Here is a 23,652-nt window from a genome sequence, read left to right as displayed (position 1 = left end):
TCCACCAACCAACCACCCGCTGGCTAAAGACAAATTTCCGCACGTCTATCCTACATCTGTCTTTCCTCAATTTGAATTTATGCCCTCTCAGGTGATTATTCTGAGCTAGAGGAAGAATCCCATCAGCATTGAGCATGCTTAAACCATTCAAGGCTTTATACACCTCTGTCAGATCACCTCGCTGGTGCCTAGTCTCCAGACACTGTAATTTGCAAAACTTAAGCCTTTCTTCGTAAGAGCACCCCTTTGTTCCATTCACTAATCTTGTTGCCCTTCTCTGTACTCGTTCCAGCAGCTCTACATCCTTCTTGAAATGAGGCCTACAGACCTGTATACAGTACTCTAGGTGTGGCCTGAACATCGCCTTATACAATGGAATAATCACCTCCTTATCCCTGCTGGAAAAATTCCTGTATATCATTGACAATACTCCATGAGCTACTCTTGCAGCCCGTCTGCACTGCTCAGAGAACTTCATATCTGCCTGCACAACCACCCCCAAGTCCCTTTCATTCTCTACCACTGTCAGTGTTGTACCACAGAGTTGATACGTTGCTCTGGGGTTGCTGTTTCCCATGTGTAGTACTTTACATTTGTCAATGTTAAACTTCATTTGCCACCTCTCAGCCCATCTGCTCAACCTTTCCAGATCCTGTTGCAGCAGCATAGTGTCAGTAGTGTCCTTGACAACCCTGCCAACCTTTGTATCGTCTGCAAACTTGGACATTAATCCCGATATACCATCATCAATATCATTTATAAATACAGAAAACAATAATGGACCCAACACTGCGCCCTGAGGGACTCCACTAATAACATCAGTCCACGATGAGCAGTGTCCATTGATTACCACTCTCTGTCTTTTCCCCCTCAACCACCCCTTTATCCATAGCAGCAATTTGCCTCCAATATCACACTGCTCCAATTTGTGTAGCAGTCTTCCATGTGCAACAGTATCAAAAGCCTTTCTAAGATCCAAGTATATAATATCAAAGTTATTCCCTGCATCCAGTTCTTTTGTGACTGCATCATAGTATCCAATCAAGTTGGTCAGGCAAGACTTCCCCTTAACAAAACCATGCTGTGTCTGAGCTATAACTGAAGTCTTGTCTAAATGATCCTGCAGTGCGTCTTTAACCAGTGCCTCCATTAATTTTCCTGGAACAGAAGTTAAGCCCACAGGTCTATAATTACTTGTGTCAGCCTTTGATCCTCCTTTGTGAATTGGGGTCACATTTGCACATTTCCAGTCTATGGGTACCTCCCCTGAGTCCAAGGAAGCTCTCATAATTATGGCTAAGGGTTTGCTTACTTCCTTTGCTGCCTCCTTTAATATAACTGGATAGATCCCATCCACCCCGGGTGCCTTTCTTGTGTTTATCTTCAACAGTTTCTCCTCCACTTTACTCCCAGTTATTTCAAGATTCTGTAACTTACTGCTAGAGTTGAATACACCTCTGGCATTCCCCTCGCTGAATACCTCCTCATGTGTGAATGTCGATGCAAAATATTCATTTAGTTTGTTAGCCACCTGAGCAGGATCATCAACACTTGACCCATCAATATCAAGTGGACCAATCTGATTCATCCCTTTCCTTCTAGAGTTTACATAAGTAAAGAACTCTTTGCTGTTTTTCTTTGCATCCCTTGCCAAGGATTTCTCGTAATCTGCCTTCGCCTGCCTAACCTCCTTTGTAACTTGGTTGCATATCAACTTGTATCTATCATAGGCTTCTGTGTCATGTGTTAATTTGTAAGTATCCCATGCATTTTTCTTCTCTGCCATATGCCTCATTAGTTCATCTGACATCCATTTTGGCCTAAACCTTGAACAATATTTCTTAGTTGGTATGTAAAGCCTAGTAGCTTCCAAGATAAGTTCTTTGAATGCTTCCCATTTTGAATTTGCTGTTGGTAACATCATCAGTTGGTCCCACTGTATAGAATTTAAATACTGTCTCAGTCCATCGTAGTCGCCTTTACGGAAGCAATAACCCTTCCCTTTACCCCTAATGGTAGTTACCTCTTTGAGTAAATCCCACTTCAGCACACTGTGATCACTGCCACCTAGTGGTTCATTTATCTGCAGATTCTTAATGCATGAAGAATCACTGCTGATAATCAAATCAAGAGTATTACTCCCTCTAGTTGCCTCCCGAACATGCTGATGTAGAAAACAATCATCCAATAAATCCACAAAAGCCCTGCTAGTGTGTGAGTATCCAGCCCCCAAATTCCAGTCAATATCTGGGAAATTAAAATCTCCCATTATAAGACACTCTGATTTACTGGCCCACTCTATTTCCCTGTACAGTTCCTTATTATACTCATCAGAGTCATTAGGCCTATAGCACACTCCTACTCTCAATTTTGATCTCCCAATGTTTATGTCACACCAAACTGACTCCACACTGCACTGTCCAGCGATGTCGACTGGCTTCACTTCCTTGGTTTTTATGTGTTTCATAACTAATAGCATAACACCTCCCCCTTTCCTATCCTGTCTATCCTTTCTGTAGACGTTGTACTCCCCAAATTGCAGTTCCGCATCCCTTATATCTGTGTGACACCACGTCTCTGATATCTCAACAATATCTGCCTTCGATGTTTTGAGCAATACCTCAAATTCATCAAATTTATTTACTAAACTCCTGGCATTGGTGTACACGCAAGTATACCTGCACTTGTTTCTATTCTTAGCTACCCTAACACAACCCATGTGTTTATTTGTACCACAATGGCTCCCAGCAGTCTCTGAAATACCATGCATCTTGTTTTTCAGGCTTCTGCTCATTCTAATAGAAGCAGTGCAAGAATCTCTTTCACCTCTGCCAGTGGCTACTGTCAATCTATTGGTCTTTGTCTCCCCCCAAGCTAGCAGTTTTCCGACCCACCTAACACTGCCTCGATAGCATCAGCAAATATTCTTGCACCCTTTCTATTTAAGTGTATCCCATCCCTGTAGAAGCAATCTCTCCTGTTAACAAGTACAGTCCAGGCTGAAAAAAATTCTACCCCTTGAGCCTTGCACAATCTTTCCAGGGCCAAATTGATCGACAAGGCTCTCATCATATACTCCCTCCTATCGTGTCTGGGCAGAATTGCAGACACTTTCAAATTCAAATTCAAAATTAGTGTGCCTAAAACTGTGAGTCTTACATAACACTCATGAACGCGATGTTGCAATAAGTGCCTATTGTCTTCACACTGTCTCTCCATCTGCATATAACAGAGGGACTCTCAATGGTTGGATTTTCATGATATATTATATTTGGTTCATATAGTAGAAACATTGGTCAAGCCATCCTAAATTTAATTAAAATTGGATAAATAGAAATCTGGCAATTACTACTTCTCTTTTCCATGCTGTTTGTATCAAAAAAAAAGAAATTCATCAATTGCATGGAAAAGAGAAATAGTAATTGCCAGATTTCTATTTATCCAATTTTAATTAAATTTAGGATGGCTTGACCAATTGATGTTGCTTGCACATGATATATATATATATATATATACATACAGAGAGAAAAGAGAGTTAAACGTATACAGGAAAGAGTAATAAATATACAGTTGTAATTAACCTGAACAGATAAAATTTAAGAATGAAACTATAAATTTATTAAGTGTTCTATAAAGTTATAATTTTAGTAATTAATTGATAAGAAGATAATTATATTTGCTTTTCTCTTCTGTTAATCACAGAAAATGAAAGAAAAATTCAATTAATTTTAAGAAAAAAATTATGCAAAAAAGCAAGCTTATACAGCATTAACCCAAAAAAAAAAAAAAATCTCCCAGTTCATCTATTCATTCCCTCCAATAGTTTGTCTAGTTCTTCCTTGAATTTATTTAAACTATCAACTTCCACACACATATTCTGCAACTATCCTTCCTCAATTTGAATTTGTGCCTCCTCGTGTGTGTAGTCTAAGCAAAAGGAAGAATCACACAGATATAAGGAATGCAGAACTGGAATTTGGGGAGTACAATGTGTACAGAAAGGATAGACAGGATAGAAAGGGAGGAGGTGTTATGCTGTTAATTAAGAAATACATAAAATCAAAAGAAGTGCATCCAATTGATACTGACTGAACAGTGCACTGTTGAGTCAGTTTGGTGTGACATAAGCACTGCGAAAGCAAAAATAAGAGTAGGAGTGTGTTATAGGCCTAATGACTCGAATGAATACAATGAACATTTGTACAGAGAAATAGAGTGGGCTAGTAAATCGGAATGTCTTATAATGGGGGATTTTAACTTCCCAGATATTGACTGGAACTTGTGGGTTGGTCACTCACACACTAGTCAGACTTTTGTGGATTTATTGGATGATTGTTTTCTGCAGCAGCATGTTCGAGAGGCAACCAGAGAAAGTAATACTCTTGATCTGGTTATCAGCAGTGATCATTCGTGTATTAAGAATTTGCAGATAAAGGAACCAATAGGTGGCAGTGATCACAGTGTACTGATGTGGGATTTACTTAAAGATTTAATTACCATCAGGGGTAAAGGAAAGGGTTTTTGCTTCCATAAAGGTCAGTACAGTGGTCTGAGACAGGTTTTAAACTCTGTACAGTGGGATCAACTGACGATGTTACCAACAGTAAATTCTAAGTGGGAAGCATTCAAGGAATTAATTGTGGATGCTACTAAAAGTTTCATACCTATTAAGAAATATTGTTCAAGGTTTAGGCCTAAATGGTTATCTAATGAACTAATGAGACTCGTAACAGAGAAGAAAAATGCATGGGATGCATATAAATTATCAAGCGACTCAGAAGCCTATGGCAGATATAAGTTAGTCTGAAATCAGGTCACAAAGGAGGTTAGGCAGGCAGAGGCAGATTACGAGAAATCCCTGGCAAAAGATGCTAAGAAAAAGAGCAAGGATTTCTTTACTTATATAAACTCTAAAAGGAAGGGGATGAATCTGATTGGTCCACTTGACATCAATGGTTCGACTGTTGATGATCCTGCTCAGATAGCAAACAAACTGAATGAGTATTTTGCATCTACATTCACACATGAGGAATTATTAAGGTTTGAAAATGGCAGAAGGTTATCAAATTGTAGCAGAATACTTAATGATTTTGTAATAACTGAAAGCAAAGTAGAGGAGAAATTGTTGAAGTTAAACATAAGAAAAGCACCTGGGGTGGATGGGATCTATCCAGTTATATTAAAGGAGGTGGCAAAGCAACTAAGCAAACCCTTAGCCATAATTATGAGAGCATCCTTGGACTCAGGGGAGGTTCCCACGGACTGGAGATGTGCAAATGTATCCCCAATTCACAAAGGGGAATCGAAGGGTGACACGAATAATTACAGACCAGTTAGTTTAACTTCTGTTCCGGGTAAAATAATGGAGTCACTGGTTAAAGATGCATTGCAGGATCATCTAGACAAGACTGCAGCAATAATTCAGACACAGCATGGGTTTGTTAAGGGAAAGTCTTGTCTGACAAATTTGATAGGATATTATGATGTGGTTACAAAGGAACTGGATGCAAAAAATAATTTTGATATCATATATTTGGATTTCAGGAAAGCTTTTGACACTGTTGCGCATGGAAGACTATTGTACAAATTGGAGCAGATGGTATTAAGGGTAAGTTGCTACAATGGATAAAAGGATGGTTAAGTGGGAGAAGACAGAGGTTGCTAATCAATGGGTGCTGCTCTTCGTGGACTAATGTTATTAGTGGTGTCCCACAGGGTTCGGTGTTAGGTCCACTGTTGTTTTGTATATTTATCAATGATATTGATGAAGGTATAACAGGCTTAATGTCGAAGTTTGCAGATGATACAAAGGTTGGCAGGGTTGTTAATGACAGTAATGGCAGTGTGCTACTGCAACAGGATCTAGATAATTTGGACAGATGGGCTAAGATGTGGCAACTGAAGTTTAATCTTGACAAATGCAAAGTACTGCATATGGGTAGAAGTAACCCCAGAGAAACGTACCAACTGTGTGGTACTACACTTAAGGTGGTAGAAAATGAAAAAGACTTGGGAGTAATTGTGCAGTCAGATATGAAGTTTTCTGAGCAATGCAGACAGGCTGCCAGGGCAGGTCATGGGGTTTTGTCAATGATATATAGGAATTTTGCTAGCAGGGAGAAGGAGGTGATTGTCCCTCTGTATAAGGCAATTGTCAGGCCACGCCTTGAGTACTGCGTACAGGTCTGGAAGCCTCATTTTAGGAAGGATGTAGTTGAGCGTGTACAGAGAAGGGCAACAAGATTGGTGAGGGGAATGAAGGGATCCTCTTACCAAGAGAGGCCTAAGTTCTGCAAATTGCAGTGGCTGGAGACTAGGCACCTGCGTGGTGATCTGATTGAGGTATATAAGGCCTTGAATGGGTTGAGCATGCTGAATTCTGATGGGATCCTTCCACTTGTTCAGATTATGAACCTAAGGGGGCATAAATTCAAATTAAGAAAGGACAGATGTAGAATAGATGTGCAGAAATTTGCCTTTAGCCAGCGGGTGGTTAATTGCTGGAACAAACTTCCATCTGTCGTTGTGGAAGTTGACAGGTTGAATAAATTTAAGGAGGAACTGGACGGGCATTTGGAGGGAATGGCGTGATTTTTTTTGGCTGATGCTGCATAAGCTCATATACTTGCTTTCTTGCATCACATGCCACTACTACTACTACTAATAATAATAATCCCATCAGCATTGAGCTTGCTCTTAAATACCTAATTAGATCTCCTTATAGGTGACTAGTCCCCAGACACTGCAATTTCCAGAACTGAAGCCTTTCTTGGTAAGAGCACCCCTTTGTTCTGCTCACCAATCGGACGCTAAACCCAATATGCTTTCATCAATATCATTGATAAATATAGAAAACAACAATGGGCCTAGCACATAATCCTGGGGAACTCCACTAATAACATTAGCCATGAAGAGCAATGTCCATTTATTACCACTCTCTGTCTTCTCCCATTTAACCATTCCTTTATCCATAACAGCAACCTGCCCTCCTTAATGCCGCCCTGCTCCAGTTTGTACAGCAGTATTTGTGCGCAACAGTATTGAATGTTTACACTACGTAATAAGACAAAGTCCAGTCAGTATCACAATTTCAGCATTGTTTCATTGGTCCCTGGAAAACTTTTAAGATCAATCATAGTCTCTCCTGCCCTCCCAACCACCAAATACGGAGGATGCGGAAAGGTTAAGGAATGCCCACCGCATATACTGGAGCAATATGGCCTTAGTTGCTAATGCTCCTAAAAACCAAAAACAACAACAACAACAGCCCTCCCAACCACAGAATCTATTTGTATAAATGAAAATATATTTTGTGTATTACTCTAGAATGAAAAGTCGGATCAAGGCCAAATTTTCAAACCATGTTCTTCTGTTGGACCCAAGGAAAATTTCAGACCCAGTTATGATTTTACAGCTATTATTTCATCCCCACCACCTGCAAAAATCAGCATAAAAGAAAATGTTTTCACATTAATTGACAAGAAGAATGTGCATTGCTACCAAAATTTCAGCATATGTTCTGTTGGCCTGAGGACGGTTCTAAGTTCAGTTTTGATTTCACAGCATACCCTCCACAGTTCTCCCTACAGCAATATTACTATAAATATGGAATAGGGACTCTAATGCATTTCAGAATTCAATGCTTAGAATATTTTCGTGTCAATGGTTGAATTATTTTGTTATAAATAATGAATTATTATTGTTTGCTAAGATACCTGAAATATACCGCACTGCATACATTAACCAACTTGTGTTATGAATATCCTCAACAAAAGTTTAATAAAATTGACATTTCATAAGCATGCTCCACTACCTTAGATTTTCTCGAATTTCCTTTTTCTACATCTTTACAACGTTCCACAATTATAATGTCAAGCCTCTCTGTCTCACTGACATATATTTTCCCACATGTGGTTTTGTATATAACATGTCTTAGCATTAGTTGAGACATACAATGCAAAAAAGCAAGCTTGTACAGTACAGCATCAGCCAAAAAAAAAAAAAAAAAAAAAAAAAAACCCTTTCCATTTCACCCATTCGGTCACTACAAATGTTTGTCTAGTTCAGCCTTAAATTTATTTAAGCTATCAACTTCCACAACAACAGATGGAAGTCTGTTCCAGCAATCAACTAGCTGCTGACTAAAGGCAAACTTCTGGACATCAATTCTTTGTATAGTTGCAGAAATTATATCTCTCAGATATTGCCAATTTTGTTTCTTGATTTAAATACCACATGAAGTCTGTATTTGTTATATATTTTTATAATTTTCTTTTCCTTTTATGTCTGGTATTGTAACTGCTTTTTTTGAATTTGTCTCTCTTTAATATTTTTTTTTACGTTTCCATAAAGCAACATTCTCTTGCCCAAAAATGGCAGTTTCCCATACTCTTCATGTTCCATTTCGAACATAATTTTGTCTATTGTTCATATATTCATAAAATTTTGTGTTTTTTCCCGTTTTCCCACGTAAAAAAAAAAACATCTGCATATCTAATCCATACTGAGTATATTCAAATAAATACTGAGTATATTTAAATACTATATTCAAACTGTATTTCACTCTGTTTAATACAGTGAAATATAGTTTATTTATCCTACCCTATTTAGGCTTCTTAAATTTTTAATAAACTGTGGAAAAAAAAATTACCTTGTAAAATATTGTGTTATTCTAGAGTAAATAGAATTAATTTTGGAAATAGCAAAAAAAGAAAACACAACAAAATGATATAATCAACAATGTCTTAAATCTAAAAATAAAAAAGATATTAAGAAAGAACTTTAAATTACATTTATCTCTTTATTCTTAAATTCAAATAATAATAATATTCAGAGGAAAGACTTTGCAAACCATTCACTTTTGAACCCAAGCAAAAATTTAATAAAACAGTATCGGTAAAATATATATATTTTATAAATAACATTATAATGTGTATGTATTATTTAATAAATAGCAAAAAGGCAATTTATATACCACTTTTTTTTAGGTGCTCAGGAGAAGACAACTTATATTAAGGACCAAAGCAGTGGTGAGTAAATTAATATTAAAGAAGTATTCTAACATTTCTTTGAGCTGTCAGAAAATCATACACATACATACGTACATCACCTGTACTTAAGAGACTGATTAAACTGGTTAAAAGATAGTACAATAGTATCATGCAGAAATCAATGCGGCAGACATTTGCAGTTAGTAGAATAAATACACTGCCATACCATTAATATTCAGACACCCCTATGTTGATAGTTGGTCATGTACTACCCAAGTACCACTTGTCAGAAAAAACTATAAATATGCTCATAGGCCTATTAGGAGACAGTAGTATGATTGTGAATGCAAGATGCCACAATCGACAGTTAACAGACTTCTAGTGTGTAGTGATAATAGGGTGCTATACAAGTAATCAGTCTGTATGTGATATTTTTAATGGCACTGAAGATCCCTAGGTTGGTGAGGAATGGAAGTGAACTGATGTTGAAACCATCACAAAATGATCTGGAAACCTCCAGAGCTGATGGAACATGATAGGAGAGCTCTGCTAAGAATGCAAAAACCAAATGTTGCAATGCACAAAAGTCCTCAGTAAGATGATTGGAACACATGCCGGCACCATTACAGTGCATAGAACACTGCATAATATGGATTGCCATGGTCATGCAACCAGCCCATTAAGCACCCTGACTAATGCCAGATGCCATCTAGTGTGTTATGTGGCTTACTGTTCTTGGACTGTAGACCAATGGAAAGCTGTCCTTTGGAGTAACAGGTCATGGTACATGGTCTACCACTCTGACGATTGTAGTAGTAATGGCAAATGATGCAAGAAAGCAAGCTTATATAACATCAGCTTAAAAAAAAAACCACAGTTCACCCATCCATACCTCCAAGAATTTGTCTAGTTCTCCCTTGAATATATTCAACCCATCCACTTCCATAAAAACAGATGGAAGCCTGTTCCAACAATCAACAACCTGCTGGCTGAAAGCAAACTCCCACGTATCTATCATGCAACCATTCTTCCTCAACTTGAATTTATGACCCCTCGTGTGTAGTCTCAACAAGTGGAAGAATACCATTAATATTCAGCTTATTCAATCCATTCAAGGCTTTAAACACCTCAGTCAGATCTCCCTGCAGGTGCCTGGTCTCGAGACACTGCAATTTGTAGAACTGAAGCCTTTCTAGGTAAAAGCACCCTTTTGTTCCCCTCACCAATCTAGTTGCCATTCTTTGCATCCATTCCAGGAGATCTGTATTCTTCCTAAAGTGAGGCCTCCAGACCTGTATATAGTACTCAAGATGCGGGCTAACCATGGCCTTATACAAAGGAATAATCACCTTGTCCCTGCTAGTAACGTTTCTGTATATCACTAGTGCCGTACCTAGATTTCTGTCAGCCCTAAGCAAAATATTCATTTGGACCTTCCCCTCACAAAAATTATAAAGGTGGAATTCATAAAATTGAAAAATAAAGGAAACACCCAAAATTTATTCAAATCATAATTATTTATTTAAACTGGAATAACTAGTACATTATTTACGGTGGTGGACAAAAAAACTGCACCGCCTTATAAAAAGTAACATTTGTTAGTGAAACGTATAAGATATTGTTTGATTACAGCCATTTTGTTTGTTGCAAAGCAAAGGTATTGCATCAGACAGTAATTGCAAGGTATTGCATCAGCCTAATGTTTCTATAAATACGTCATTGCAAGGGTATACAATTCATTAGTATCCTGTTTTGCAGAGGTGTAAGCATGGCTCCATATGTTCAGTTGACACCAAGAAAAAAAAGTGTAGCTGTTGCTCTGTCCAAGGGCTTTCTGCATGTGCTATCACTGATAAAATAGTCTGCCACAAGTCAACAGTATCCAGTGCCGACCGGGCTAGCCAGGTGGGTAAAATGCCTGCCTGGAAACCCAAAGGTTGCAGGTTCGAACCCCGCCTCGGGCTTGGATCAGAGTAAAAAGGCAAAAACTTTGGGAGGTGCATTATGGCCACAGAAGCCAATGCGTCAACAACTAACAAAAAAAAAAAATATATATATATATATATATATATCCCAGATGCTGAAATTAAAGTGGGAAACCGGTGATGTTAAGAGAAGACCTGGATCAGGCCGTAAGAGAGTAACTATTCCTTCCCAAGATTGATATTTGAAATGGCTATGCCTTCGTAATCACCATGCTAGTGCTCCTGATCTAAAACTGGACTTTTAGATGGCCTCTGGTGTCGAAACAAGTGTACGAACTATCCAAAGACGGCTTTCAGAATGTGGTCCGTATGCTTATCGGCCCAAGAAGAAGCCTTGGTTGACCTGACAAATGAGGAAGTGACTTGCTTGGGCTAAAACGCATGTTTCGTGGACAAAAGCACAATGGGACACTGTCACATTTTCTGATGAATCAAAATTCAACCTGCTTGGCTCGGATGGGATACGAAATGTCAGAAGAAAATCAGAGGCATACCATCCTGACTGCAGAAACCTACACTGCTATCTTGGAGGAGTGCCTGAAATCCATTATTAGGGAACAGCACACTGACGTCCAAAACTGCATTTTTTAACAGGACTCAGCACCTTGCCACACAGCAAAATTGGTAAATTTTATGCTATTTTGATTTAATAATGAGTTTGTCTTCTTGTCTCACAAGGCTTAAAACATACTTACACCAATGTTTTTCCTCGTTTTTCTCCCTTAAGGTGCAGTCATTCCTCAGAAATGCTGACATTACAGTATTAGGCTGGCCCAGCAACAGTTCAGATTTGAACCCTATTGAAAACTGCTGGTACATAATGTCATTTAAAATTGCTCAGAAGAAGCCAACAAGTAAGATTCAGCTGAAGGAGAAAATTGTAAGGGTGTGGTACCACGAAATTGGGCAACTGTATATCCAGAAGTTGATTAACTCTGTGCCGGATCATTGCAAGGCTGTAATTGCAGCTTGAGGAGGAACAACAAAATATTGAGGACTTATTTTGCCGATTTACAGTACATAATACTATTGCATTAACTTGTCATTTCAGTTTGTACACGTAAATGTAATAAAATGTATGTTTGGTTGTTGTGATTGCCATTTGCATGATTTCTCATATTTCCATTAATTATGCATTTTACCCTTTGGGAAGATATTTATTGGCAGTTAGGTATATCAGGCGGAGTCTTTTTATTGGATTTCATTCACAGAGATATATATATATATATATATATATATCCTATCTAACAAATGCATTTCGAACGTTTCTGCAACCCACAATGCAGCATGAAGCACATTATTTGCAAAATTCACATGATGCAGTTTTTTTTGTCTGCCACTGTATATAAACTTAAAAGTTTTCACTTACCTTATGATATTTATTGATATAAATTTGTCTATAGCATCTGATGTTTTGTATCTTTTAGTACATCTTGTTCTATTCACATAATATCCAAGCTCTCCCATGCACAGTACTAAGTATTATAGGTTTTGTTACCTTTCGTGTTTGGGGTTTTCATAAAAAAAAATTGTTGCTCATAAATATGTTTTAATTATTTTGAGTCTTGAAAAACTCCTCTCTCCAGATGCAATTGCAATTGGCAATGTTAATAATATCTAAAGAGAAATGGTGATGTTGGGATATAATTCAACGAAATATTTTTCTTGAATAAACATTAATAATTCTAAGCAACCAAAACTTTTTTCTTTTAAAACATGCTTCAAAGATCTGATTTCTTGATGTAACTCTTTGGCATCGATGACGCTGTACCCATCTTCACCAGTGAGAATTCCTTCTAGGTGTTAACATTTTGTTTCTATTGCACTTTCAAATAAATTCATGGAGTTTATGAATCACTCTGTTATTTCTGATAAACCTATAGCTAGAATAGCTCTTCTTGTAGATTGACATTTAGGTACAATTAAACTATAACATCTTGCTTAATCTTCAAGGTACATTCTAGTACATATATGCTCCTTAAACCCTGCTACAACAACAGCTCAGACGGGTGCCTCTTTACCTTACCCTTCTGCAAAATGGTTTAGTCAAGTTGCCAAGACACCGAAATATGTTCCACTTGCCAACAAACAGTACTGTGCTCTAGTACAGTTTGCAACTTGTGATGTACTGCGTTAATGCGCATGTATCCTCCATCCCATTCTAGGCAATATGTCACATTCAGAGCAAAACAAAGTTTTAAATGTGAATCTACATTATTGTGGGTTTTTGTTACATTAAAACTAAGTTTAAATAATAAAAATGTGCAAAAATTAATTTCTTTTAAGATCTGATTATAAAATAAATAAATTTACTGTAATATAAATAAATCAATATTGAATTTTTTTTGTATTATTAAAGTATTATATTAAGAAACAACCATTTTTTTTTTTATATTTAAAAAATTAAAATAACATCCGAATTTGGGCCTCCTACATTACCAGTCCGCCCGTACCTAGGTATGGCACTGTATATTATTAACAAAACCCCTTGAGCTGTTCTGGCAGCATATCTGCACTGCTCAGAGAATTTCATATCTGACTGCACAATTATCCCAGATCTTTTTCATCCTCCAGTACACTGAGTGTAGTACCACACAGTTGATATGTGCAGTACCTTGCATTTGTCAATGTTAAATTTCAACGGCCATTTTTCAGCCCATTGTCCCAATTTTCATAGATCTTGTTGACATAGCTCACCCTGATGACTATCGTTAACCACTCTGCCAACCTGTATATCATATGCAAACTTAGACATTAAGCCTGATATATACCTTCATCAATATCATTGATGAATATTGAGAACAACAATGGACCCAGCACTGAACACCGAGGGAACTCCACTGGACAATTCCAGACACTTTCAAATTCATTCCTAACTTGCAACTTTTTGCCAACGTTGCCTGTACTTGTTAAGTAAGTCCTCAGATCTCTTGCTCTTAATATCATTAGTGCTAACATGTACAACAATGTCACCTTTTGTGCCCTCAAAAGATGATATTTTTGCTCCTGGCTGACATACCCTAGTCCTATTCTATCTATCCTTCTTGCACAACATATTTCCCATTTCCTTGACAATTATTAAAGTATTATATTAAGAAACAACCATTTTTTTTATATTTAAAAAAAATTAAAATAACATCTGAATTTGGGCCTCCTGCATTACCAGTCCGCGCAGACAATAACTGGCGCGACCAACGTATTCTGCCTTGAAGATAGTCACTGTATTATCTGATGCACAAGATTGAGCTCTGGTGTTGAGTTGGACAGCTGAGAACTTGATGGGCCCCTCCTTTTAATTCCTTTGAGGGCATCTACCCTATTCTTCAAACTCTCATAAACGTCCATCAGAATACTGAGTTGATGCCTAATTTTTTCGCACTCTCTGCACCTAGCACACACACAAAGATATCTTCCTTGGCTTGATCATGTCCTGTTCCAGTAAGGTCTGTGAACACTTCGCAAGTTGCACATTATTTTAGAATGTGATGTTTTGTAGAATCTCCCCTTTGGTTCTCCCCTGAGCAACAGCAGGGGAGGACCAAAGTTCTCCCCCTCTCTACTTTGTGCCCGTTGCTTTGCTGCTCTAGTCTAGGGCTTGATTTCTGTTTAAATACAAATTAATTAACAATGAAAATTAATAAGATTAATAAATTTAATTGATTAATTGACAGTCCTACACTAAGTTAATAGATTCCTAAATGCAGTGATATGTATTATGCTATCAAGTTCAAGATATATGTTATGCTATACTGGAACAATTGCAATGTTAAATTAGTTATATCCTTGCTAAAAATTCCTTAGCTAAAAAGAAAAAAGATATATTCCCAACAAGTGATTAGAACCTTTGAGCTACTTATTTATCACAATTAAAACCCTACTATTCCTCTGCACTACTCTTTACATGCTACGATGTTCATTCCCAAATGCCGATACAACTTACTATTCATACAGTAGCTGTATGAATAGTAAGTTGTTACTTACAAAGTCATTGGGCACCTTCGTAGCCAGGTGGTCAGGAGCAGCAGTGCGTAGCACATGCTTCTTGATTAGACTGCGGTTTGAGCCTGTGACCACCAAATACGGAGGATGTGGAAAGGCCAGGGAATGACCACCGCATATCCCCGGAGCAATATGGCCTTAGTTGCTAATGCTCCTAAAAAACCAAATAACAAACAACAAAGTCACTAGCTGAATTTTAAAATATGAATGTGACTAAGACTATTTAAATTACTTATAAAACACAATTTAATTTGTTAATTAATCAAAAAGATGATAAAAATTTCCAAAAAAACTTTTCCATTTCCACATGCACAAATTTCTGTGTCCTGGCACTTATAATCTCATACCTGACTCTGTAATTGGTTGTGCCTTGGTATGGCAGATGCCTGGAGAAAGCTATCTGCTGCACTGTATAGTTTGTTTGGCAGAGGACTGTACAGTTAACAGTGAAGTTTGGCAGAGGCAACATGATGGTCTGAGTGTTCAAAGACATTGGTTGCTTTGGACAAAGTCATGAATGCTGAGGTCTATCTATGTTGTGGCAACATATTGGGGAAGGCCCATATCTGTATCAGTAGGACAGTGGTCCATATTATACTGCTCATGTGTGATAGACTTGTTTGAGATATGAATTTCAAAAAGTTGGACTAGCAAGCAGAGATCATTAAGTAGACACTTCCCAAAAAACAGAGCTGAACTGGTCACAACTTTGAAGGTTGAGTGATGGAAAATGTCAGAGGACATGTACAAAAAACTGGCAGAGTATTCCACATAGACTTGAGGCTCTCATAAAGGCTCTGTGGAATACTCTGCCAGTTTTCAGTACCTGTTATTAATTTTACTGTAAATGAAGGTTATTTGTAGATATGCTGATGTCCAGATGTTAATGGTGGGGTGGTGTAGGTACTAAGAGTCCTCACACATAGGATGCACTTGGCTAGTATTAAATATCGGCAACATCTGTTGTTTACATATGTATAAAATCAAACTATAAAACAAAATTTATTCACTCTGATGTGCCATTAAAATCCTTGTAGTCTGTTTATTTGGACACTGTTATAGTCTCAGTGAAGAGAGCAAAGTCATAAAGAGTAACTCAGTATTTAGTTGCTTTCCTTCATTAAACAAAATAGGAATTTTAAAACTTGTTTTTATCCTTTTAGGTTTCTTTTATTGCAGCATTCTTTCACTGGCTGTTTTTCACACTTTCCTACGTTGCTTCAGTTTTGAGCTACGTTTATAAAAAAATTGGCTATAACAAGGATGGCAAGGTCACACCATCTCGGAAAACAGTTCGACATCCTTCTGAGTGGGACCACAGCTATTCAGATGGTTTGTAAATTAGTCATTAAAATTCCTCTTGTCATATTTATAACATTAATTTTATGAAATCTATTTAGGTAATTAAATTTTTGTTGTACTATTAAAACATTGCTTATTGCAGAAGTTTGCTATTTAAATTATATTAAATAAATCTATTCGCTGTGTAAATTAAATTACAGGTAGTTTAACTTACTGACAAAAATTTACTCATTTCTTGGTGAAATATTTAATTAAAAAATAAAAGGTTGGGTTGTGTGGCTATAAAGCTATAATCCTAAATCCACATATTTGTTGACTTTGACATAGTGATTTCAAAATGGTATGGTATAGCTTTTTGTTTTTTTAATTAGAACCTATAGTACTTAGTACAGTTAAGGGTTGAGAAGTTGAAAGAAGATACTTGTTGACATTAGACTTGAATTTCTGTAGATTATAATTTTCAGGAAATACATATGAAGGAAGGTTGTTTCAGAAAAGGGAAGCTGAATGAATAAATGAGGAAGAAGAAAAGTTGTTGGTTCTGTTAGTTTGAAGTTGGACAGTAAAAGGATGTTGACTAGTTGTGGCATATGTTTAGATTGCTTTGGAAGAAAGAGCAGGAATTATAGAAGCCAATTCAGAAGAACATGGTCTATAGAAGTATCTAGAGACAAGGCATGCAACAGAAACAGAATGTCAGTGAGACAGAGTGGAGCGAGTCTGTTAGAGATGAGTCATTAATTAATCTGATTGCCTCTTTTGAATGGAATTTAGAAGCCTGAGAGGTTTTGGGGGCATCACCTCAGATGTGGGAACAATATTCCACAGTAGGGTGGATTTGCAATTTATACAGAATGAACAGCTGTTTGGAAGAAAAGTAATGTTGGGAGTGAAAGAGAAAACCTAGTTATTTAGATGCAGAGGAAGTAATATTTGTAATGTGCTTATGCCAAGAGAGATTAAAAGTCAGGGTAGTCCCTAATAGAGATATATGATCTTGCCTAGAAATCAGTGTCATTGAAGATAAGCATAGAAGCAGAAGAATCCTTTTTGCTAGTTATAAGATAGGACTGAGTTTTAGTAGGATTGAAATCAACTAAGTTATCTTCACTGCACTAGAGAATTACCTGGAGAGCAGCATTTCAGGAATTGATGGATATTCGAGAAGTTGAAGCTGTTTGTGCAGGGCAAGGTTTCTTAAATTGGAATGTACAATGCAATGAGACTAGATTTTAAGGTGAAGTGTGGAATAAAGGATTTCATCCCTACAGGAATAATTTCACTGACACAATTTGAGGATTACTGACTGTCAGATTTAATAATTAAATCCAATGGTCAGTAATCTTTTCTTTTTCCTTGGTCAGAAATCTGATCAAGGAAAAAGAAAAGAAATCTCGTAGATCATCCCATTTGAGGATAGCCACAAGAGAAAGTGATGGTCTTCTCCATTGGAGAAGACCATCACCAAGTCGTGATCTGAGGTGCCTAGAGGACCACTCACTTTGACCATGTACAGTAAACCCCCACTATTCGCGGGGGTTACGTTCCTGAGAAATGCCGCAAATACCCAAAACGCGAATACTGAGTTATGGCACCCATAGTAATAAAGGGGTTCCGTTCCAAAGTATGAAATATATAAGAAAAACTAGTCTAAAATTTTGTCTATGTATGTATTATATGTATCTTCATAATATGACTATGTACATAGACAGCACATAGTGAAATGCAAGCATATGGCATCGAAATGAAATTAAGAAACAATTTAATATTAAATGTAATATTTATTAGAAATTTCAAACAAATCTTTCAAACTAGTGCCTTTGCTGGCTAAAAAACTTATCCCGCCAGTGCTATCACCAGTTTCGCTAAAGTGTTGATAAAGGAATTTTGCCTTTTCACGAATGATGAGTGAACTTAACGGAATTTTATTTTGAGTTCGGTCTTCTATCCACAGATTTAAAGCTTTTTCCATTTTTTCTAATTTAACATCACGAGTTACAGAGCAAATTTTTGAAACAATTAGTGCGTTTTCACGGACACTATGGCGGATTTTTTCTTCCGATTTCTTGATTGATCGTACCGTTGACTCATTGATTTTATAATGTTTTGCCACTGGGGAGACACTTTCACCATTAGAAATTTTATCTAATAACTCAATTTTATTCGCTAATGTCATCACCTTCTTTGATCTTTTCACATTTCCCTTCTTATTCGTAGCCATATTTTTGTACGGGTTAGAAAGAACTTGTCCACAATAAAGTCACTTTCTTCCATTAACACACTCGAAAAAGTCTGTTTTACACTGCCAAACGGCAGATTTATCACTTTTGTAAGCATATCAATTTATAAATTGATAAATTTATTCAATATATAAGCATATAAATTAAAAGCAAATGACGAAACCTTCCATGACAAGCGCATAACACATACTGAACAAGGATTAGCGAGAAACATCCACGCACGCGATTTTGTCACCCCTCTCCCCTCACCCACTGAATGCTGTTTTGACCGAGAAAGATAATTTTAGCCACGCCAATATTTTTTATGGCGGAAAATGGAAAATGTTCATGGCGCTTTAAAATTCACATTTTTTTAGGTTTCATTTTATATTAAATCAGTGACCTCGAAACCTTGAATAGTGGGGGTTTACTGTACTTAGAAAGGTTGTTTGTGAGAAAAAGATCAAGCATGTTGGCTGTGTGGTTAGGATCTTCTGGTATTCTAGTAGGTAAATAAACAATCTGTGCAAGGTCGTTAGTAATTGCAAAAAACCCCGCACTCAACCAGGTGGGTCATTGGGCCTAGAAAACAGAAGCCAGCTGGAGTTAGGCACATTAAAATCACCCATAAAAATTACCTCACTATTAGGAAAGTTGGACTTAAGAAAGTCAAGTTTCAAAGAGAGGAGGTCAACGAGTTCCAAGTGATTAGTTGAGTTGAGAGAATATAGGCAACAGATGCATTTGACAGAATGTGGTAGTGAAATTTTAAGGCAGAGAAGAACGAAAAGAGATTACAAATTACTGTCTCTGACAAGGAATATCAGATCAGACATATGCAAAAGTACCACCTTTGAAGTTAAAGGAATCATATAGCGAATAATTCAGACAACTGAGATGAGCAGTGGTTGAATCAACTGATAACTAGGATTCTGTCAGAAAAAGTACATGGAGTTTGGCAGACTGTAAGTGGAAATGGACATCATTGAGATTGGAACTGAGACCTTTATATTTGTGAAATGAACAAGTGTTTGCGAGGTTTAGATCTTTTAGCAGATTAGTTTGACAATTCATGATGTATTCAGTAGTAAGAAAAGGTGAGGAGGACATGGTGTATGAAGTAATGAAGTTTTTGGATATGGCATACACATGGCAAGAATATACCCAGCTCCTTGACATAATGACCTCGACAATGTGCCCCATATGCACACTACTCAGACCTCTCTAGTCATCTGGCAGAGTAGAGACAATGAGATTATACACAAACCGATCCAGAATCAGTAGGCTCGGTCTGGTGGTCTATCTAGCAATCAGCCTGCGAACACCTGTACCCTCCATATGTAAGGGCAGTTGGATCTCGCCATGCTGTCCAACATAACCTCATAAAACATCAATTATCCTGGGTATAATCTCCATGCGCAGGCACACTGTTGGAGACCACCCAGGTGTGAACCAGCATAAGCAGGGGTTGAGGTGTGACACCCACACCACATAGAGGAATGCCACCCCTCTGTGTTACCAAGCAATACTAGGTGGTTAGATGACTCTCATCAACCGGTGAAATACCACCACTTTGCTTATTGGAGGCTTGAAGTGGTGGAACCCATGTTTAGTCTCCAGAGCTAAGTTCCGGTCAACCCTTCCCCATCTCTTCCATCATGCAGTATGACTGATGACTTTTGAGGTTATGATGAACATCATGGCGAGATCCGATCTTCCTTACATTTCGAGGGTACAGCTCTAAAATGGTGTCCGCAGGCCAGCTGCTAGTCCGAACCTATTGGTAACTCTTTAGGAGCTGCGGGATCAGCTAGTGTATAATCTTGCTACCTCTAGTCTGCCAGATAGTGACTGGAGGGAGTCTGAATAGTGTGTATTCGGGTGGGGGACATTGTTGAGGCCACATTATGTCAAGGATCTGGGTATATTCTTACCATGTGTACACCATATCCAAAATTTCATTACTTCATACGGAATGTCCCCCCCCCTACTTTTTCTTACTATTGAATACACCATGAATTGTCAAACTAATAGAGTAAGCTTATCTGCAAAAAGATCTAAACCTCCCAAACACATCCTAGTTCATTTCACAAATATACGTGGTCTCAATTCTAATCTCAACGATGTCCATTTCCACTTGCAATCTGCCAAACCCCATGTACTTTTTCTGACAGAATCTCAGTTATTGGTTGATTCAACTACTGCTCATCTCAGTTGCCCAAATTATTCACTGTATGATTCCTTTCGCCTCAAAGGTGGTACTTGTGCATTTGTCTGTTCTGATATTCCCTGTCAGACTTCGTAATTTGGAATCTCTTCATTTCAATATTCTTTGGCTTAAAATATCTCTACCTCAATGTGTCAAGTTCATCTGTTGTCTCTACCGTTCTCCCAACTCAACTAATCACTTGGAGCTCTTTGACTTCCTCTCTTTGCAACTTGACTTTCTCCCGTCTAACTTTCCTAACAGTGAGGTAATCTTCCTTGGTTAATTTAATGTTCACAACTCCAGCTGGCTTCCATTATATAGTCACACCAACTCAGCTAGTTGAGATGCTGAGGCTTTTGCAATTACTAATGACCTTGCACAGATTGTTCATTTACCTACAAGAATACCGGACAATCCTAATCATACAGCCAACATGTTTGATCTCCTTCTCACAAACAACCCTTCTAAGTACACAGTCGAAATGAGTTGTCCTTTAGGCACCTCAGATCACAACTTGGTGATTGTCTCTTTCTCAATGGAGCCTTTATCTCATGACTATTCCCAACCTCTTATTGTTTGGCATTACAAGAATGCAAAATGGGATGACCTGAAAGATTTCTTTTCCCTGGTCAGATTACCGTTTCAAAACTTCTGATGTCAACATTTGCTCAGATCGTGTCAGTGAAATTATTCTTGTAGGAATGGAATCCTTTATCCCACACTGCAATTTAAAATCTCATCCTTTATCTAAACCTTGGTTTTTCAATAAATGTGCTAAGGCTGTTCAAGAGAATAATGTTGCATATCGTAATTGGCTTTTTTACAATTCTTCAGTTTCATTTTCTGCCTACACCAAAGCTCACAACATTTGAAAGGCTGTTATTAATCAGTCTAAACTAGATTTTGAACGGGCTAAGAGTAGAAAATTTGCTTCTTGCTCTAATGGTAGCCGAGCATTCTGGTCTCTTGCCAAAGCTATTGGCCACAACTTTTGCCCATCTCTGCTCCCACCTCTGTCAAAACCAGATGATTCTGTTGTCACTTCGGCCAAGGATAAACCTGACCTGCTAGCATACCATTTTTCTTCCAACTCACATATTAATGATCTTGGTAAAACACCTCCCACCATTCCTGGCACATTTGATTCAATGCCTCGTGTGGTCTTCCATCAAAAGGGTCTCAGAAGGATTTTGACAAATCTTGATGCCAAGAAAGTTCCAAGTCCTAATGGTATTTCTCCACTTTTTTTCAAAATCTGTACTCCTCAACTTACTCCTGTTCTTTGCCGCTTTTTTCACTTTCTTATTCCAAAGGTGTTTTTCTTTCTGTTTAGAAATTTGCTCATATCCAGCCAGTTCCTTTTTTTTTTTTTTTTTTTTTTTTTGTAGTTGTTGGCACATAGGCTTCTGTGGCCATAATGCACCTCCCAAGGTTTTTGCAGTACTTTGATCCAAGCCCGAGGCTGGAATCAAACCCGCGACCTTTGGGTTGCCAGGCAGGCACTTTACCCACCTGGCTAGCCTGGTCGGCCAAGCCAGTTCCTAAAAAGAGTGACAAATCCCTCCCATCCAATTATCGTCCCATTGCAATTACTTCTACTCTTTCTAAAGTAATGGAGAAATCAATTAACTGCTAACTCTTAAACTACCTAGAAACCTTCCGTCTGATCAACGATTACCAGTATGGATTCCATCAGTGTCGATCCACTGGTGATATTCAGGCTTATGTTACTCATTTATGGACAAATTCAATGGAAAAGTTTGGTGAAACATAAGCAGTTGCTCTTGACATCTAAAAGGCTTTCGATCATGTTTGGCATAAAGGTCTTCTAAACAAGCTTCCATCTTATGGTTTGACAACTATTTTTTGTAATTGGTTATCCAGTTTTCTCTCTGATCGCTCACTAAGGGTGATGGTAGATGGCTCTCTGTCTTCTAACTTCTCCACCAATGCTGGTGTCCCCAAGGTTCATTTCTTTCCCCCACCCTTTTCCTCTTCTGTATTAATTATTTCTTCCATTAACTGGAAATCCTATCCATAGTTTTGCCGATGATAGCATATTTTTTTTTTTTTTTTTTATGAAAACCCCAAACATGAGTGGTATTAGAACCTATAGTACTTAGTACCATGCTTGGGTTGGAGGTTGAGAAGATATTTGTTGACATTAGACATATTGCATCCACTTTCCATTTTGAGAAACTTTGCCCTGCTCAATCAGCTTCAACTTCTTGAATATCTGCTACCAATTCCTTAAATGCCGATCTCCAGGTAATTATCCAGTAGGGCAAAGACAACTTAGTTGATTTCAATCCTTCTAAAACTCAGTCTTGTCTTATATCTCACAAAAAAGATTATTCTGCTCCTATGCTTATCTTTGGTGACACTCCGATTTCTGGGCTAAATGATATATCTGTTTTGGGGATTACCCTGACTTCTAATCTCTCTTGGCACAAGCACATTACAAATATTACTTTGTCTGCATCTAAAAACTTGGTTTTCTCTTTTGCTCTCGCCGTTACTTTTCTTCCAAACAGCTGTTCACTCTGTACAAATCACAAATTCGTCCTACCATGGAATATTGTTCCTACATCTGTGGCGGTGCCCCTAGATGTGGGAACAGAAGAGGGCAGTTAGGTTAATTAATGACTCCTCTCTAACAGAGTCTCTCCACTCGCTATCTCATAGACGTACTTGTTTCTGCTATATGCCTCTTCTACAGATACTTCCATGGGCACTGTTCTTCTGAATTGGCTTTTATAATTCCTTCTCTCTCTCTTTCAAAACAGTCCAAACATGCGCCGCCACCAGCCAACATCCATTTACTGTCCAACTTCAAACTCACAGAACCAACTTTTCATCATCTTTGTTTATTTGTTCAACTGCTGTTTTCTGGAACAACCTTCCTTCATACGTATTTCCTGAAAATTACAGTCTACAGAAGTTCAAGT

At 37.7% G+C, this 23,652-nt stretch overlaps 1 protein-coding gene across 2 annotated transcripts in view; it reads left to right on the top strand.

Annotated features, from left to right (window-relative positions):
- Positions 1-23,652, top strand: part of Myt1 (protein kinase, membrane associated tyrosine/threonine 1) — a 102,880-nt gene that overhangs the window by 54,723 nt on the left and 24,505 nt on the right. For both annotated transcript variants that reach the window (XM_090371414.1, XM_090371415.1), the window contains 2 exons: positions 8,988-9,029; positions 16,138-16,306. In XM_090371414.1, the coding sequence (XP_090227540.1) occupies positions 8,988-9,029; positions 16,138-16,306 (211 nt within the window). The remainder of the gene's footprint in view (positions 1-8,987; positions 9,030-16,137; positions 16,307-23,652) is intronic.

The sequence above is a fragment of the Mastigoproctus giganteus genome, chromosome 4, assembly GCF_048544385.1.
Source record: "Mastigoproctus giganteus isolate SK-2022 chromosome 4, ASM4854438v1, whole genome shotgun sequence".
In the NCBI taxonomy this organism is placed as follows: Eukaryota; Metazoa; Arthropoda; class Arachnida; order Uropygi; family Thelyphonidae; genus Mastigoproctus; species Mastigoproctus giganteus.
The sequence above is the reverse complement of the archived record's forward strand: the minus strand, read 5'-3'. Positions and strand labels throughout refer to the sequence as shown.